The sequence below is a fragment of the Porites lutea genome, chromosome 9 (genome assembly GCF_958299795.1).
Source record: "Porites lutea chromosome 9, jaPorLute2.1, whole genome shotgun sequence".
Lineage (NCBI taxonomy): Eukaryota > Metazoa > Cnidaria > Anthozoa > Scleractinia > Poritidae > Porites > Porites lutea.
The window spans coordinates 9,894,007-9,906,331 of record NC_133209.1 but is presented as its reverse complement, the minus strand read 5'-3'; the positions used below and the strand labels follow the sequence as shown (position 1 = coordinate 9,906,331).

General features: G+C 40.9%; 1 protein-coding gene across 2 annotated transcripts; it reads left to right on the top strand.

Annotated features, from left to right (window-relative positions):
• Positions 1 to 1,917: 1,917 nt before the first annotated feature.
• On the top strand, positions 1,918 to 10,823 carry LOC140947685 (histidine N-acetyltransferase-like). 2 transcript variants are annotated; one of them, XM_073396861.1, is made up of 3 exons: positions 1,918 to 2,082; positions 6,326 to 7,334; positions 10,530 to 10,823. In XM_073396861.1, exon 2 carries the CDS (start codon positions 6,352 to 6,354, stop codon positions 7,309 to 7,311), a length of 960 nt encoding a protein of 319 aa, XP_073252962.1. In that variant the 5' UTR covers positions 1,918 to 2,082; positions 6,326 to 6,351; the 3' UTR covers positions 7,312 to 7,334; positions 10,530 to 10,823. The 2 variants fall into 2 exon arrangements, with proteins under 2 accessions (XP_073252962.1, XP_073252961.1); XM_073396860.1 differs by lacking the exon at positions 10,530 to 10,823 and having other exon boundaries at positions 6,326 to 7,452.
• Positions 10,824 to 12,325: the final 1,502 nt, after the last annotated feature.

Genomic DNA, 12,325 nt, shown 5'->3' with positions numbered 1-12,325 from the left:
TCCTCACACGCGTTACGCAGGAGGGAGGATTGCGTGACGAGCCAAAGAAAGTCGGATCTTGTTTACTGTGGGTAATGTCGACCGAGGTATCGGTCGATATAGCGGTCGATATAGCGGTCGACATAGCGGTCGACAGTCGGTCGATACTCGGTCGACAGTCGGTCGATACTCGGTCGACAATCGGTCGATAGTCGGTCGACAGTCCGTCGATACTCGGTCGACAGTCGGTCGACAGTCGGTCGATATAGCGGTCGATAGTCGGTCGACAGTCTGTCGATAGTCGGTCGATAGTGAGAAAGACTATCGGCCGAGTATCGGTCGATATTTCGACGACGCACCTCGACTTACTATCGGTCATATGTCGGTGATATATCGGTCAACTGTCGGTGGTATATCAGTCAACTGTCGGTGGTGTATCGGTCAACTGTCGGTGGTATATCGGTCAACTGTCGTTCGAATATCAGTCATGTGTTAATTTATCAGGTGAGTCTAATGGCTCTTTTTTCTAAGCAAAGACGTCATTAATTACTGTTATCATGCAATGGGGGAACATGTGGCAGTGCGAGGCGCGATTACTCTATGAAGCGAACCGAAGAGCACTGGGAACTAAGGACATGGTAACCGTTTTTTTTTCCAGTTTGTATCATCACCGATCGTCCTATTTTTAGCTGTTAAACACAACTTGTCTCAGCCTAAGTTGAATCTGCTGCTCCTGTGGTCCCGCAGTCGAAGAATACTTAAAGAACGACGAGTGAAACGAGTGCTCCCGCAGTCCCGAAGTGGAAGAATAATGAATAGGAAAAGGCAGTTCATGACATGCTTTAAATACACATCTTTTATTATCGGGCTTGGACCTGCTTCATCACGCCGAGTTCTCGTTTGTGCAGAGACCACAAATTAAACTTATATATTTCTGCATTGAAGACGGGAACAGTCCTTTGTTTAACGATCAGTTATTGATAAAACGCGCTGATAATGCGCCGAGGAAGGTGACAAAATATCCAGCAGACTGAACACATTCATTTATTGTGGGAATGATTTCAACTTACAGCAAGGAAAATACAAAAAATGACAAAAACAAGGGAAAAAGGAAAAGCGAAAAAAAAAAGCAGAAAAGTCTAAAGTGATTGGGTAAGACTTTTTGGCATGCCCGTACCAAAAAATGTCACAAAACGGGATGCTATTGCAAAGAAAGGCATGCTTTCATGTTTAATTTTGAGTAGTTTGGACTAAAAACTGACCAAAAATGTCCATAAATGCGAATTTTTCAAGAATCTCCACGTTTAAATGGGGGCAATCGGTTCATATTTCAGTAATCTTGCTCCAATTTCTTCTCCAGGGCTATTGATAACGGACTAAAAACCATACAGACCGACAAAAAGCTCGACCGATATATCGATCGACTATCGGCCGACTCTCGACCGATATATCGAACGGCTATCTTCTGACTATCGACCAAGTGTCGACCGACCATCGACCGAGTGTCGACCAATTACTGACCGACACATCGGTCAAGTATCGACCAACTATCGGCAAAGTGTCGGCGAAGTGTCGGCAAAGTGTCGGTGAAGTGTCGGCGAAGTGTCGGTGAAGTGTCGGTGAAGTGTCGGCGAGCGAAAAGCTATATCGGCCGAGACACATCTGGAACGACTATCGACCGTGTCTCGACCGAGTGTCGACCGACTATCGACCGACTATTGACCGCTATATCGACCGAGTATCGACCGAGTATCGACCGAGTATCGACCGAGTGTCGACCGAGTGTCGACCGAGTGTCGACCGACTGTCGACCGACTATCGACCGACTATCGACCGACTGTCGGCCGACTGTCGACCGCTATATCGACCGCTATATCGACCGATACCTCGGTCGACATTACCCATAGTAAACAAGATCCGAGAATCAGAAAGTCTGCGTGGGAGATGTGTCCTGGCCTGGAGTTTGTAGCCAACGGTGTGAACTCTTCATGGTTAATTTGTAGAGTATAGAGGTTTCTTGGAAGGCTTTTGCTTCAACCTGGTCTTTTAAAGGAGCGAGCAGTCCACAGCCTGCATTTAACACTGACCGCTACGGGATTTGCGGTAAGTAACTTAAGCTTTATACTAAGAAGTCATGTTTCACATGATTTTGCAATGATGGAGAAATGGAATACGGCAAAGCGAAATTGTCCCCTCCCTCTAATTACTTGTCAAATGTCTATCTATATACTTAAAAATAGTAAGTGAAAGTTTTGCCATTACTGAACGCGAAGTTTGTCTCTTTCATAAGCTGCTACAGGCGGTGTGATCACTGTGATGGCATTGACATAATCACGAATAAGAACAAAACTCGGAGCCCAAATCCTTGGAGAAAAGATCATTTAGGAGCCAAGTAAAATACGTAATCAGCGCGTTTAAAGACTTAGATATGCATGCTTTTACTTATCAAATTTCGAGCTTTCCAGCTCACCGATTGTTTATTTCAGATGACTGGCAGTCGGCCGCCATCTTGAAATAGGCGTTTTGCAAGGGTGAGGACAAAACATGGACCAGGGGTCCATGGACCCCTACTTTGGACCGGGTCCATGGACCACATTCATGGACCGGGTCCATGCACCCCTTGTCATGGACCGGGTCCATGGACACTTTTTTCAAATAATGAGAAATGAATAAAAACAGAAATAGTGCAAAAATATTAGATTTGACAAGAAGCTGTCGACCGATGCTCTTGATTGTTCACAAATATTTAGTTGTGCTTACATGACGTACACTCTGCTTGCAAATGTGCAGTCGCAAGACTGTTAAGCTAATTCAAAAGTTATAAGCAAGGGAGGAATTACGTGCTCCAGTACAAAGACTTGCATTATCCGCAGAAAAACAAGCTGGAGTTTGGAATTCATTGCTTTTAGAGCAATCGAAATTCTCCATAATTGATGTGGCTACAGTTTAAGCTACAATCCGCTTGAGATTTGGATCTGTGAATCACTATCTGTGAGAATTAATCATCCTGCTAAAAACGCTAACTGGCTGGGCCCAGCATGACAAAACATTGCAGGAAAAAGTGAGTTTCATGGACAAAAAGAAAATGGCTTAGAATTATTCAGATGCAGGAGGCACTTTGGAGAAAGTACACAACCTAACACCCTTAATCAGCCGCAATGAAGTGCTTTACATTTCAAAAGAGGTAGAAAATCAATACACATGCCACGACCTCTCAGTATGAAATTCACATTTGCTCAGTCAAAACGTTTTTCTCCAAAGCATAATCAACCCGTCAGCGAAAACAGTTTATTGGAACAAGCAGCATTTTGGCATGAGGTAAAAGTCGTGTCTTGCCTAACCCCCTTTCTTTACACCATAAAGCACAATTAATTATTACTGATCAATTGAGCATTGTTTGTTGTTGTTGTTGATATTTTTAATCTTATTATTGCACTATTTCTGTTTTTGATAATTTCTCATCATTTAAAAAAAAAGTGTCCATGGACCCGGTCCATGACAGGGGGTCCATGGACCTGGTCCATGAAAGTGGTCCATAGACCAGGTCCAAAGTAGGGGTCCATGGACCCCTGGTCCATGTTTTGTCCTCACCCATTTTTGCAATGGGTCAGTGTTTTCAAAATCAGCCGTCGGCCGTCGCATCCGACGGCAACTTTTTGATTTGCGACGCCTACTTTCCCTTAGGTAAATTATATGATAAATAAAACTTTTGATAAAAAGTGATAAGTGTTCACAAAGCTGTTGCGAGCAAGCAAACTTGAAATTTTTCTGGAGAATTTTGCCAAAACATCGCTTGAGTCTGCTTTTAAAATACGTTCTGTACATAATACGTTGAGTAAACGTTGAGGACGAGTCGAAGACTGGGTCTCAGTTACAGGGAACATTGTAGTTAGCGGTTTCTGAAGCCACTCTATATAAAACGCCACATTTGGTCTCAAAGAACACGGCAAAATGGCAGAAAAGCGACAGCGTGGTTTACGGGAGATGTGGTCGCTGACAGTGACAAACAGGAAAAAGAAAAAGGATGCTGCAGGTAATAATGTAATGTTTTCCCGAAGATTACCCAAGCAGATGCCAGTACGCAAACGGAAGAGGAAATAGTTCAAATTGAGGAGAAAGAACAAGAAGAAGTGGTAGCAAAAGTCTTCTGCCTAGATGAAGAGCATGGCGAATCGGACGACAGTGAAGCACATGACAGTGGATGGGAGGATGATGACGATGATAGTGAGGACTTTTCTGACTAAAAGTCTTTTTCTCAGATGACAAAGATTCTCCATGTTTTGACTTGTAGATACGACCATATTTCACTTCAATTGAATGATGAAGTAGGACTGAACAGTGTTTGTGATCGATAAGTAATAAGGATATTCAAAATTGTAAATTTTGTTTGAGTTTAAAACAGCTCGTGTATATAGCTTTAGTATGTTTTTGAGCCTTTTCCAGGCATCAAGAGAAGGCCCAGAAAAAATGCTTCTGTCTAGACTGGACAAACAGCTATCCAAGTACATGGGTCTACATGAACAAAGTATACACAAGTAGCTTTTGTTGGTTATTGAAAATTCAATTACCTTCGCTGTTTCTTAATCACTTTTACTTTTTTCAACCCAAATTATGTACTAATCTTTAATCTTTAATCTAATCTTTAATCATTATTTATACACGGTAAAAATCATCAGGTACAATAAATTCCCATACATTAATGACTAACATACTAAAGCCTTAAAATCCAAATCTTAACATTAAATATTAACTTACAACAATATGCCACATAAAAACGCTGATTGTGGTTAAAGCATACCCTAATATTGTGGTTAAAGTTACTAAAAGCATCAAAATTTATCAGTATTTTCGATATCTAAAATTTGCTAGTTCTGCGTCTCAAAATGCGGGAAAATGCGTCTCCAAGAGTCTAGAAATTCAAAATTTCCTTGGGGGGGCATGCCCCCAGACCCCCCTAGAGAGCAAGGCCCTCCGGGCCTTGCAACTCCTACTCAAATAAACGCAACTCCTACTTCAAAAACTGTTGAAAACCCTGTGGGTTGGTCATGTGTTCAGCATTCTGTAAATACGAAAAGCGGGGCCATTAGGGAACTTTCAACACCGTATCACCGCCAAAAAACTTGAGGAAACACTGGCGTGGCAATTTAATTTTTGTATGATTAATCTAATCCATTAATCTCCATGTAATTGGGGAAGGAGGATCTTGGAGCTGGTTTTGATTTTGTAGAGACTCAGAGAGACTGAACCCAAGATTCTAAGAACCATATTTCAGTCATGCAGATGTAAAGAATGCATGGTGGCATGTTACATACTTACCAACTAGAATTTGTTTTTATGACGGTAGTTCTGGATTACCACCCTGTTCCCATCCTTGGAGACCCAGGGGCAGATCGTGGGGGCGAGGGAAAGTTTAAACAGGCGAAAAAATATGGGAGAAAGAAAAGTAAAGAATGGCGAGAAGAGCCCCTGGGCACAATGTCTTACCAGACCAGTTCCAAACGGTCGCTGCCGTTCTGACTTCTGATTGGTGCCAGAAAACTTTTGTGTTTTTCTGCTGGTTATGCACTCCATTGACAATGCATTTACAGGATGAACTAAGCAATGAAAACATAATGTGTAAAGGAATTTTTCAGTTCAAGTCTCAATGTTCGTAATGTTCCTCGTTTTTATAACCCCCTTGTCCCCTTGTCTAAATTTATAGTGTTTTCTTTATGGCATTTTTGGCCCGAACTACGGCACCACTATAACTCACTTGAATAGCCCTTAAATGGCCAAAAATGCCAAGAAAACACCATAAATTTAGACGAGGGCACAAGGTAAGAAATTCTGATGTATCTTTATTACTATTTGAACTAAATAATGATAGCTTAAATCTCCATACAAACCCTTATGATATTTCTGTTATGCAACAACGATTCTCACTCGTGAGCTTGGGGTACCTGTGGGCATACCTGTATGCATTAAAATTAGGTAACCTGCAAATTTTCAGACGTATATCTCAAAAGTAATGATACTTGCAATGGTCACCAACAATTGTAAGGATTTATATGGGGAAAACAATTCGTGCCACCCAGTCATGGTTGAGTGGATTTCCATTCAAATCCTTGTAAATTTTGAAATGTTCAAACTGTCATAATTTTTTTCCCTTATAAAATGGATTAAAGGGGTTAAATTGTCTGTTGTAAACAAAAGAAAGTTTGGGCCCTTTTTTAGAACAACGTACAAAAATGAATAAATAAAAATTTTTTATTAACCTTAGTTTATTACTGGTAGTATTTACACACAATTTATTAAAGACATCTCTCACTAACTGAATGTCTAATAATACTTTAATTTCAAATCTCAGTTGAACAGTATTCCTAATTTGAAGATATGGAGCTCAATGTCCGTCTGGCTGGAAATGAAGATTACCAAGCAGTGCTGGAAATGTCCAAGGGACATTATGAAGGACATGACAATGCCCCATCTTGTTTTAAACAATGGCTACTAAGGGACAATATTACGGTGCTAATTGCCACTTACCAACAAAAGGCCATTGGACTCTGTGCAGTAAGCATTATTGATGATGGTCAAACATTTTTCTCTCATGGGCTTAGAATACACCCGCATTATAGAGGAAAGGGGTTTGGAACTCAATTAATCTTGGCTGTACGTGAGTTTGTGCGGCAAAATTATCCAAATGTTCTACGCGAGAGATATACAACAGCAAACACCCATCATGCTAGGCTAGCAATTGCTGCCAAGACTCAAGATAAGCTGCTGTTTGAGCAAGATTCCTATGCATTTGTGGTAAAGAAGGATAGAATTCAACTTTCTAAACTTGAAAGCCTAAATTCATCTTGTCTTTCCCGGGTATACAAGTATGATGTAGAGAAATTCAAGAAGGATTTAGAAAAAAGCCATGATTTATTCAAACAAGGAATCATGGTGATTAACTACGAACCGTATAAAGCAGTACCATCAAATGTTGACCTGTGCATAGAAGAGGGTGACTGTTTATTTACCGACAGAACACAAGGACTCTATATGCCACAGTCCAACCAACTCCGTTCCTTCAGTCATGGATGTATTGTCTATGCAGCTAAATTTACACAGTGGGCTGTGACAGTCTTCACAAATGACTTGGCACTTTTTCAAGGCCATCTTTTGTTAAACCTCCAAGTTGCCTGTCAGAATATTCAGGGAGACATCATATTTCGCGTCAACCATGATCGGGACAAGTTCTTAAAAGAAACAGCTGTGAAGTTATTGCAGGGAACTCTTGGGCTAGAACCCGAGACAACAAGATTTGGAGACTTTCATGCTCTGTTATTTGAAAAGGAACTTTATTGACTAGACCTTTGCCCTGCCTGTCAGTAAGTAACACCTTACTCTTGCTAGTTTGTACTTCATACAGTCAAACCTCGTTAATATGGATACTGAAGGGAACATAGAGAGTGTCCATAATTAATGCATGTTGTGCATATTAAGAAGGTCATGTTATTGGTAATATTAAAGTCAAAAAACACCTTACTAAGAAGAAATGCAAAAAAGACCCAAGCATCATAAATTTTTAAAAAATACTCCAAACTTTCACAAAACCATCATTCCACAGACTATAAATCCACAGAAACACTCAAAAATCACTATCTATAAATTACTTAATCAAAACCTGCATAACTTTCTGCATAGCTTTCAGCATAACTTGTAGTGCTTAGAACATCAACATGCTGTCAACTGAAGGGTTTTTTTTACCTTCAAAAAGGAAACAGGCCTATTACAGAACACAGTTGATAATGAAGTGTTCACATTAGTGAGGTTGTTTTTCTATGAGAATCTGTTGATTGGGCAAGAAGGAAGTGTCCACTGTCTAGCCTTGGCCAAAAGCTGCTCAGCAACTTTTTGGCAACTTTAATTTTGACATATATAATTCGGAACAACTTTCTGGCAACTTATGCCATTTGGACCAACTTTCATCAATGTTGGGGCAACTTGATGGAATTTTAAGTAACGTATAGGAAATATAAAGTCCTATAATACTGATTAACAAAAAAGAAGTGTCAATTGTTCGCTTTAACTGGTGTCCATATTAACTGGGTTAAATTTAGAGACTATGTGAGGGCTTTCCCCAGGGACAAAGGAAACTGTCCATGATAGCAATGTGTCCTTATTAAGCGGATCTCTGTGTGGCAGGGTTTGACTGTATTTTGGTAAAGTGATGTAATGAAAGTTTGTGTGTTGCCATTAATGTCCTACTTTTTGAATTTCCCTTAAATAGGGATCAGTCTTTTTGGGCTTGGGCTTTTTTAAAGCAGGGTGTCATTTTTCTCTGGTAGTACCATCCGGGATTTGTATTAAGTAGAGAAGGGACAAAGAAAACTGTCCATAAAAATGAGGTGTCTATATTAAGTGGGTGTAGGTAAAGCAGGGGTCAACCGTATATATATGCATCTCACGTAAACACCCCCATACAGATGGAAAAGTGGGAACCCTGAAGACCTCAAAGACCAATCATTACCCTCTCTTCCTACTGGTCACATAGGCAATGTCATGTGTCCCTCACAGGTAGTGGAACTGGATAAAACTAAACCAAGAGATGGTTGGCTGGTAGCGTGCTTGGCAGGTGTTGATGGGGTTAGGGGTTGGAGGGGAAAAACTTGGAGGAGTGTTATTGGAAAGAGAGGAAAAGGCTCCCTTTCTCCTCTCCCTTTTGCTATTTTTCTCCTCCTCCCATCTCCTTTTTCTGCCTGCCCCACAGGTTAGCCATTTTGTGGGTGAGCACAAGACTGCCGGGTCGGTGTCGTGTGGAATTTTACCATGGGCCTGTTTTGGAGATGCAATCACTTCTTTTATTGAATATTACTCAGTTGTGTAGGAAGCTGGGTTCAAATTCGTCCCCCAAAACACTCCCATTGTGCAATAAGACACAGCATCAACTCCTTGGTAATCTCACTGATAGGTTCTTTCTAGATGTACCGAGGCACAGGACACCTGCAACAAAAGAAACAATACAACCAAATAATAAAGCCCCGAGAACTCTATTGTTTGATTACTTTGTTTCTTTTGGATGACGGTACCTGCAGAAAGACCCCGTTGATATCCCGTCTCTTGACCGAGCTAGAAAAGTTTCAGCGGAGAGGCATTTATTTCTCAATGGGTTCCTCCTGATCATGTAGTCGAATAAAGCTGGGTATGATGTTGATAATTATCCAGATCAAGGAGGATGATCATCCAAAGTGGATAAGTAAAAGCCTCTGAAATCAGCATAATTCTTCGCATCATACGATAGTCGAATTCAATAATTGTTTTTCAAAATTTTTCCAAGTTCTTAACAAGCGTACTTCCTCGTGACTTTCTTCAAAACTTTGGCCTATTCCTCGGAACGGTCGACTCAGGATATAAACCGATGTTTTTTTCCGTTGCAGATACTCCTGAAAAAGTAGATAACATCCACCATGCAATATAGTTTGCATATTCTTGCATTTCTTCCTTTCTGTTTTAGTCAGAAACTCGACATAATTGTGAATGCAGTTATTAAGTTCACCATCGCCCAAGTAGCCTTCCTTTCAAGCAAATAAACCAGCGATCAACCTCGTTTCTAATCAATGAAAATACCATCGAACCGATGGTATATTGATCGCGTCTTTCAAATATGCTAAGTGGCAGAAGTGGCACAGAGTAGGTTTGAAGAATTCGCCTGGGGATTGGAACCAGTCAGAAATTAATGAATTTTGCTCTCGAACGACATGCGGCTTCAGTCGATAAAACCCTCCCAGTTGATCCACAGGGTCCAGAGGAGTTTCGTGTGAATAAATGAATCACTTATCAAGTCTCACCTTGAAAAATGTTTATACCTGTCGCTTAGCACGATTCATCTTCACTGAAAAAAAAATGCATATGTTTGTGTTACCCGCGGTAGCGTGACGGTTTCAACGTTTTATGCAAAAACATCGAAAATGAACGGCGCGTTTACCTCTCTCGGCGCGTTGCTTTTTAATTGCCCAAGCTGGATTTTTTATATGCTGTACTACAACAGTAGGGCTTTACTGAGGTTTAATAATTCTTCTAAAATTCCATGTACCAAGCTGTGATTTTTTCCTTCAAAGTGTCGCAAAATTCATTGTTTATGAAAGTGCTGAAGATAGGAATCGAGTAAAAAATTCATTATCTTGCAATATTTTTAGCAAATAGTATTGTAACTGGGATGCCTTACTTACCTGCCAAAGGTGAACTTGTTTCCTTGAACCGTTTTTCTTCCCGAGGGCTTTGAAAATAGATATAATTCAAAGGTTTTAGACAGGCGACTATATGGCGTGGGGCAGCATTTAACTTTTTGCCGGTTTTCTCGAAAAAGAAATTTCTTTGAAAACTTTTATGGTGAGTTTCGAAAAAGTTTCACCAAAGAGTTTTCTCTGACTGGATATGAAGGATTTCGAAATTTCTGTTTTGACGGCAAATTCTCGATATTTACAGACAGCCGCTCTTAATTTGTTGCCTCCCCAACTCTGTAAAACCCTGCAAACTGAAATGAAATTCCTAATCGTCGTTTCTCGCCTTTCGCTTTCTTGCAGAACACTGAAGAATAGCAGTCGTCAGTTCATTTCTCAAAGTAGAACGGTGTCTACTACATGCAGAACACTGAAGTATTACAGTCGTTTTCATTTCTTAAAATGGAACGGTATTTGTACTGTGTGCGAGTGAATATTCTATTTTTTAAAACGCCAGTTCGAACAGGCCTCTTTATGCATTCTCTTGTTACAGTCGTCCAGTAACTTCGTAAGACTGATAATCGCGAAAGCAGAGATTCTTTAATTAAAACGATCCCTACCCACCGTCCGATCCTTCTCTCCTTAATCATGATCCTTTCCACGTCATTTGACTCCACTTGCGAAGTTCTTGTTAAATTTGAATGCTTAAATGTCACTAGATAGTCAGTAAAATAGCGACCAAACAGCACGCGCGGATCCACACCGGTTTCCACCGTTTTACGGAAATCGGTCAGATTTTTCACGATAAACATTTTTAATAATAAAATAACAATAATAGAACTATCTGGAAAAATAGTCTGGACAAATGTTTTCTTTTTCCAATTTCCGGGCATTAGACAGAAACCCGAGAAATTAAGGAAACTTTAGGGACTTTAAAAATCAAAAAAAATTCCCGGGGACTCCCCTAGACGCTTGCTCCCTCGGCCCCTCGTTTAGGAAATCGGTCAGTATTAATCCTAGATCCGCGCCTGAACAGGTTGAGCAGAGCTTGTCACACCCAATTACCATATTTAACTCATGTTATTAACTCGAAGTCGTTGATGATGATAAAGTTTTTTGATTACAAGAGGGTCTCAATGGGGTTAACCGATAGGCGTAAAAGGGCCAAAAATTTAGCCGATATCCGTAAAAATTGAAAAATTTTAACCGTTAGCCGTAAATAGGGTAAAAAAGAGTTAACCGTAAAAGAAAGTGTTCCCTGGATTTGCTACTTTTAAGGAAGGTACTAAACTCACTTATGGTTGCGTTTTTTATTTCCCGGCTAGTGTGACTCCGTACGCACGTTAGGCGAAGCGCCTTTTAGGAGTTAACCAAGACCTAAGCTCCATTGCCGGCGCTCTCTCGGGGAACTAATTTTTTCCATAGCGAGAGTGTGGCTTCTTGCTGGGGATTAATATTTGCAATTTTCCGGAGGTCGTGCCCTCGAAACACTAGTGAAACAACAAGCACAGATGTCACTGTCTGTAATAAAACACGTTGCCGACGAACAACATTTGCCTGTTTTTCTCTGACGCTACGGTAGACATTGTCAAGCCTAGTCCCTGTACGGCGTCTTCCCACGCAATCTCGGTCAAGGCATTTCGGTGGCGAACTTGCTTGGACCAAGTGACCCGAAACGCATTAGCCGCGCGGAATAATGCGGCCTACGGACAAGGCAACAGCAGACAGTCGTTCCGTACAGTCCTTCGCTATTATTAAAAACACTGGACACGGGAATTTTGTTATTGGCCGTTCAGTTTCACACTAGAGCTAGAAATGGATCATCCGTCTGAGACTAGCCTGTGTACAGTTGCGTACTCCCCACAGACACCCCTTCTCCGATTTTTTCTGAGGGGAGGGGGCGGCTGTACACAGGCTATCTGGAAAGGATAATTCCGTCGTCAAAAGTCAGGCGGATTTTTCATTCAAAATTACTGACTATTCCATTTTCAAATTAACACGTATTACCTATCTGACGCGAATCATCAAACGGATAACCCGTCTCACACGAATAATCCTTCTCTAGTGTGAAAACTGCCATTTCTGTCACAATGAATGTCGCGCCCCGGCCTTGAGTTGGGCGTTCGCGTGTCTGCTTTTGCTTTTTCACAAAGATTATT

Excerpts from the sequence above, each read along its gene's own strand:
- LOC140947685 (XM_073396861.1), top strand. The coding sequence starts at position 6,352 with ATGGAGCTCAATGTCCGTCTGGCTGGAAATGAAGATTACCAAGCAGTG.